The sequence below is a fragment of the Alosa alosa genome, chromosome 7 (assembly GCF_017589495.1).
Source record: "Alosa alosa isolate M-15738 ecotype Scorff River chromosome 7, AALO_Geno_1.1, whole genome shotgun sequence".
NCBI classification, from domain to species: Eukaryota; Metazoa; Chordata; class Actinopteri; order Clupeiformes; family Clupeidae; genus Alosa; species Alosa alosa.
The window spans coordinates 14,337,346-14,343,488 of record NC_063195.1 but is presented as its reverse complement, the minus strand read 5'-3'; the positions used below and the strand labels follow the sequence as shown (position 1 = coordinate 14,343,488).

At 43.0% G+C, this 6,143-nt stretch overlaps 1 protein-coding gene across 2 annotated transcripts in view; it reads right to left on the bottom strand.

Moving 5' to 3' along the window:
* Positions 1 to 339: 339 nt before the first annotated feature.
* Positions 340 to 6,143, bottom strand: part of dennd1c (DENN domain containing 1C) — an 18,688-nt gene continuing 12,884 nt past the window's right edge. For both annotated transcript variants that reach the window (XM_048249121.1, XM_048249122.1), the window contains 8 exons: positions 5,067 to 5,154; positions 4,605 to 4,645; positions 4,243 to 4,299; positions 3,645 to 3,692; positions 3,400 to 3,510; positions 2,842 to 2,915; positions 2,297 to 2,537; positions 340 to 1,821 (listed from right to left, as the gene is read on the bottom strand). In XM_048249121.1, coding sequence (XP_048105078.1) covers positions 868 to 1,821; positions 2,297 to 2,537; positions 2,842 to 2,915; positions 3,400 to 3,510; positions 3,645 to 3,692; positions 4,243 to 4,299; positions 4,605 to 4,645; positions 5,067 to 5,154 — 1,614 coding nt within the window. In that variant the 3' untranslated portion in view covers positions 340 to 867. The remainder of the gene's footprint in view (positions 1,822 to 2,296; positions 2,538 to 2,841; positions 2,916 to 3,399; positions 3,511 to 3,644; positions 3,693 to 4,242; positions 4,300 to 4,604; positions 4,646 to 5,066; positions 5,155 to 6,143) is intronic.

Below are 6,143 nucleotides of genomic sequence, written 5' to 3'. Positions count from 1 at the left end.
CTGGAGGAGCTACTCAATGTAAGTCAAGTTCACAGGCAGAACAAGGGATCAGTAGTACTAATAGCGATACATTGCGTGTCCACCCAAAAGTAGCTGTTCAAATTATCTTACATGTTACAATCTCCATGTAAATCTGACCCCTGACATCCAGTTTAACCCTGTACAGTCTGGGATGATGGGGATAATGTCACTGTATATTGTTCTTGGTACTTGGAGAATGATGTGATATAATTTTAAATGTTAGTATACTCTTCTGTCTGAGGTAAAGATACCTAATGTTAGACCTTACAATGCAATGTGTGTTGTGTAAAGCAAAAAAGAAGAAACGCATGCTTCAAATTTAAAATGTTTCTAACAGACTTTATGATTATATAATGCAGGCAGTCTCATCAAATGCAGTTCAATATCATCAAATGAAACATCCAAACAGGTCCAGAGGCTTACAGGTCTACTTTCCTACTGGAAAGTCATTGCATCTCACAAGCCTCTAATGTCAGAGCATTTCAACAGTTGAAAGTTCACCATATCATTGGTTTCATATCATTAGGTCAGTACATCAAATGATTGATAAAACCTCCTCTTTCACTCGCAGGCCAGCGTGGGGTGGCAGGACACCTAGTGGCAGTACAAGACATTTCACCTTGTATGGATCCAATAAACAAAGCATTAATACTGATTCTGTCATACTAAAAAGGATAAAGTTCCTGTGCACAGCCTTCCAGGTGCTGGTGAGGTGCAGTCGTCAATAGATTAAAAGGAAAGTGAAGGATCACCGCACACTGGTGAAATTTCTTTGCTGGTTTATTTTTTTCTGATTCTGTCATATCAGCGAACTGGCATCATTTGGTGCGTGAGACCCAATCGATTTCAATGTTCAAATCTCTTCTTCAGCTCGGAGACCTTCACGGGAGATGCGTCCTGGGGAACTTCCGTTGCTGCGCTGGCTGTCAGGAGGCCGTTAGCTGAATGTGGCACGGTAACCTCCCAGGAGCTCTTCCTCAGAGCAGTGTCCCAGCCTCGGGGGCCAGCGCCTGGCCACCCTTGCTCAGGCGAGCCCCTGGTCTGGGCCCTCCCTGTGTGGAGGTCACGGACCTGGAAGCGCTCCATGGCGGACATGACCCTTGGAGAAGAGGAGTTGCATGTCTCTTTGGCGTCTCTGTCCACCATTGCCCTTTGACCCAACGGACTTTTCGGCCCAGTGGGTGTCTTCTCCCCAGGTGCGAGCCTGTTCCTCTGGGCAGAGTCAGCAGGTGAGAGCCCTGGATCTTCAGACTGGCCCTCGGTTCCTGGACCCTGTGTGACTTGGCTGCTACCTATCAGGGCCACTGATTCTTGACGTTTTTCAGGCCTTGGCTGCTCTTCTCCTCCTCCTCCTCCTCCTCCTCCATCTTCTTCATCCTTTTCTCCTTCCTTCTCCTGTGCTTCCATCTCATCCTTTTCTTCCTCGTTGTCCCTCCTCTTCTTCTTCACCTGTTGCGTCCCTTCCACCTCTCTGTCCATCTCTCCCTCTGCTTGGGGACAGTTTGTGACCACAAGGTGATAATTTGTCTCCACCCTAAAGGCACTCCCTCCCTCCCCAACGACCCCCTCTCCCTCAGCACTCAACCGATTGTCCTTTCCAGTCGGCCATCGGGCCGTGAGATCATCCTTGCGGTCTTGCTCCTGATTGGTCGTAGCATCTTTCGTATTTGCTTTCCTGGTGTGCGACTCCTCCTCCTGCCCCTCCTCTTCTTCCTCTAGCCCCTCCCCCCAGCTGCGCAGGCTGCCACTCCTGTCCATGGATTGGTTGAGACTCTCCTGGCTGGGTGTGGCCAGTGATGTCTAAAAGCCAAAACAGAGATCGCTATATCAGAACCTCTTGCAAAACTCTTGCAAAAAATGGTGCTTTGCAAAGATCTCTCTTAATTCTGTAGGACTATATGTCAAACTATTTGTGAGTCATACATTTAGTAAGTAAAGTACCTAGTCCCTGTAACATTCTGAATGAAACCTTTCGATTGTCCTATGTATAAATAATTATATATTTATGGTATATCTTTATATCTGTTATGTCAGCTGATTATATTAAATATATAATATATTGTGTGTTTATGAGTAATTCCTGCCCGTAAATGAACCTGAAATGAATGTGTAAATGATTGAGACTCTTTCAATGTAGACGAGTAGGACCCCCAACCTCAGCCTCAGCTACTGCTGCCTCACTCTTGGAAGATTACCTGAATGTATGAAATCAGGAACCTGTCTGTAAAAGACCCTGTGTGTGTGTTTGTGTGTCCACAGGCCCCAACGCCCTCACCCGTGAGATGAAGTCGGCACTGCTGTCGGGGCCGAACAGGTCGAGGCTGCGCGTGGCGTAGAGCAGGCCTCGCTCGCTGGAGCTTTGGGCGCTGAGCGTGTCGAAGATCTCCCCCAGCAGGTCCATCTCCTCGGGGTCGGGTAGTGGCGGCGGAGACTCCGGCTCCTCCTCCTCCAGGTACAGGTGGAACGGCGCGTCCTCCCCATCTGCTGAGCTCTGCTCAGCGGAACCAGCTGGCGACCTACGGCAAAGCGAAGAAGAAGTCGATTAAAAAAAAAACATACAGCGCCCTCTACAGTTGGGGCATGTCAACGCAAAATGAGATCTGTTGGTCAAAAACATTTTACAAAAATTCTGTTGGATATTCTAAATCCACATGGTTACCAATCTTCTCAATAAAGAGGCGTTTTGTTAAATTCAACTCCAGTTTTTTGCATCAGGTAAATAAGGGTGTATTCTAGAGATACAGATACAATGTGAAAGAACTGCACTCTCTTTCTCTCTCTCTCTCTCTCTCTCTCTCTCTCTCTCTCTCTCTGTCTCACCCATCCTCCCAAGCGGGCCTATTCCCATCTCCGCGGTGGTCCATCTGTTTGCGGTTGGGCCGGCGGGGACGAGACTGACAAAAGCACAAAATTGAAATCAACACTCCGAAATTAGCTAAATTGAAATCAACACTCCGAAATTAGCTAAATTGAAATTAACACTCCGAAATTAGCTAAATTGAAATCAGTTACATTGTATAAGAGCATGCAATGCAACACAATGGAACAAAGCTTAAAGTCATAGGAAACAACATCACAATATAAAAGGTCATAATGGAATATTACTATACAAAGATTATACAGTATACAGTATGTATATTTATTTAGTAATTACTAAACAATACAATATATAACATTCTGTAAATAAGGTACACTTATAAAACACTTACAGTAAAGAGGAAACTAATCTCTCTCACACACACACAAGCACACAGTTTAGCACAACAGACAGACATGTTGTATGTTGCAAGTTTCAAATGTGATAATGGAATATTACTACACAATAATAGTGTGATAATGGATAATGTAATAGAATAATAAATTAAATGGTTAACTTACCCGGCCAAAGTGCTGCGTGATTGGCAGACGGTTCTGTAAGCAATCTGATTGGATGCGGCGGTGAGTCCCTGTCATAGACCCACCTCTCTGGAGATGGCAGACTTCATTGTCCTGAGGACACACACACACACAACACAGACACACACACACACACACACACACGTTACATGTGTCGAACCATAGAATCAAAGACACAAATGTAACAATGAAACAGTACTTAAATCCACCACATTGGTCCTATCCACCTTGGAAGACAGGATGTTTCTCAGTCCGAATTTATTATGGCTTTTGCCCTAGAAGAGAAAAAGAACAGAGGTTGCATGTTTATTGATTGATTGCTTGATTGACTGATTGACTGACTGACTGACCTACTGGCTGATGGTATTGTTGTATTTCCCAGATTATTTTGTTGAATGTTTTTTGGGATGAGAGTAGAAAAATAACAGCAGGAGAAGAGTGTTTCCTGAGAACTCATATTGTCTTCATGAGCTCACCTGAATTCGCCTTATTCACCCAGCGGCCAGAACGAGGCTACAGGGTACACTTGCCATTACACCTCAGTCCAGCAGATGGTGGTGGTAATGCACTCCATTTGCAAACTGCTAAACAAATCTTACTGAAGAACAACAACAGGCCAGTGAACCCTTCTTCTTTTTCGGTGAGCTTTTTTTTTTGGCAGTTTGCAAACGGAGTGCATTACCACCACCATCTGCTGAACTGGAGGTGTAATGGCAAGTGTACCCGGTAGCCTCGTTCTGGCCGCCGGGTGAATACCGCGAATAACCCCTCAAGGTTTACATCAGTACTACCAGGAACGAAACTGACATGACAAGACACACTCACACTCTTGTACATGTGGGCCTTGGACTTCACCGTCAGAAGGAGAGCCCCACCTCCTTTCTATAAACAGAGAGCATATAATAATAATACCATAGTACCATAATAAACAAACATTCAATTTCAATTTAATTGTTCTTATAGAGCACCGAAACTTTACACATGTCTCATGGCACTTTACAGAGTGTTAACATAACATAATAAACATAAACAATCAGGATACCGGTAAGTGTAGACAGCGTAAAACAACCTCACAAAACGGATTCATTGAAAAAAATAAAAAGTTGCTTCATAGCCATTTTGTTTGTAGTTTTGGAGCAGACAAGTCGTTTTATGGTTCAAGTGGACTGGATCAAGATCTTAGGTACCTTCAGATTGTCCATCCACTGCTGGTAGGACTTATGGTTTGCTGGAGAAAGGGATGCAGGCAGAATAGAGATGTGCCAGATTCATTATAACACACACAATTACAATCACTCTTTATTGCTCTCAATGTCTGTCAGTTTCACACACATGCACACACACATACACTCATACACACACACACACACACACACACACATACACACATACACACACACACACACACACACACACACACATACACACACACACTCACACACACACACACACACACACACACACACATACACTCACTACACTACACTACTGTGTGTGTGAGGTGGTGGTAATGAACTCTCTGATATGAAGTCTTCCCGTAAGTTCCTGGCCTGGACTCTCTCTCTCACACACACACACTCACACAAACACAAAGCTAATTATTAATCTCTCTCTCTCGCTCTCTCTGTTACACACACACACACACACACCTGCTGCGCCACACTGCAGGATTTCCTCCTCATAAAGGTCGTCAGGCTCCTGTCCCTTGTTTAGCTGTTCCAGACGACTGTCAATGAACTGGGAAGAGAAGCGGCATTTGCAAACATCCTTTATTTAATACCACAACATCTCTAAAAGTCTATTGCTCTAAAGATATTTTTGGACTACCACAATGTTCCTAAAAGTGTGTATGTAAGAGCTCAAGATCTCTTATGGCCTTACACCAAACAACTTCCTGAAATGTGGTACGATATGTATGTACTAGCTCAAGATCTCTTCAGCCTAACACCAAACAACTTCTTGAAAGATTGTAGTCTTTTAAGCTTTACTCAAAGACTGCAATCTTTCAAGAATATTTCAAATCTTGTCAAAGTTGTTTGGTGTAAGAAGGCCATGAAGACTGCTCTGAAGACTGAAGAGCCTGCAGACTCTTTTACGTGTCATGCATGAAATGATATGTTCCTAATTTCTTCCAACAGGTGGCAGTATTGCACTTTGAGCCATTGTGTCCTTCAGTATTTTTCACATTATGATAGATAGATAGATAGATAGATACTTTATTGATGCCCAGGGGAAATTCAAGCAAATTCAAATTTATGGTAACCAGATTTAGGCCCCTTACAGTAAACCAACAGACACGTCCTTATATAAGATTTTAATAAATTGTAAAATTGTAATTGTGAAGTATATCAAGGACAAAGGTTACTTTTAAAATGTATTCAACTACAGATTACTGAATACATGTCCAGTTTGTAACAAATTCCGATAGATTTCTCAAAGTGAGTTACATACTTTGAATACTTTGGATTACTTGCATGTTGTATTACATTTATTAGCAGTGGATAAAACAGTTATGTGAGGTTATGTGAAGTTGTAAGACTAGTAGTGTCAATAACAACCCAACATCTGCTTTACAGTGAGGATGGATTGATATATAGTATCAGCTATGTGCTATGAAACACTATGTCAAAGAAGAACAGAGATGTTTTGTCTGCACATAGGCTAAAAGGCTACCACATCCCAAAACAAAGTATACACATTTTGTTGTTGTTGTTATGAATTTTGTT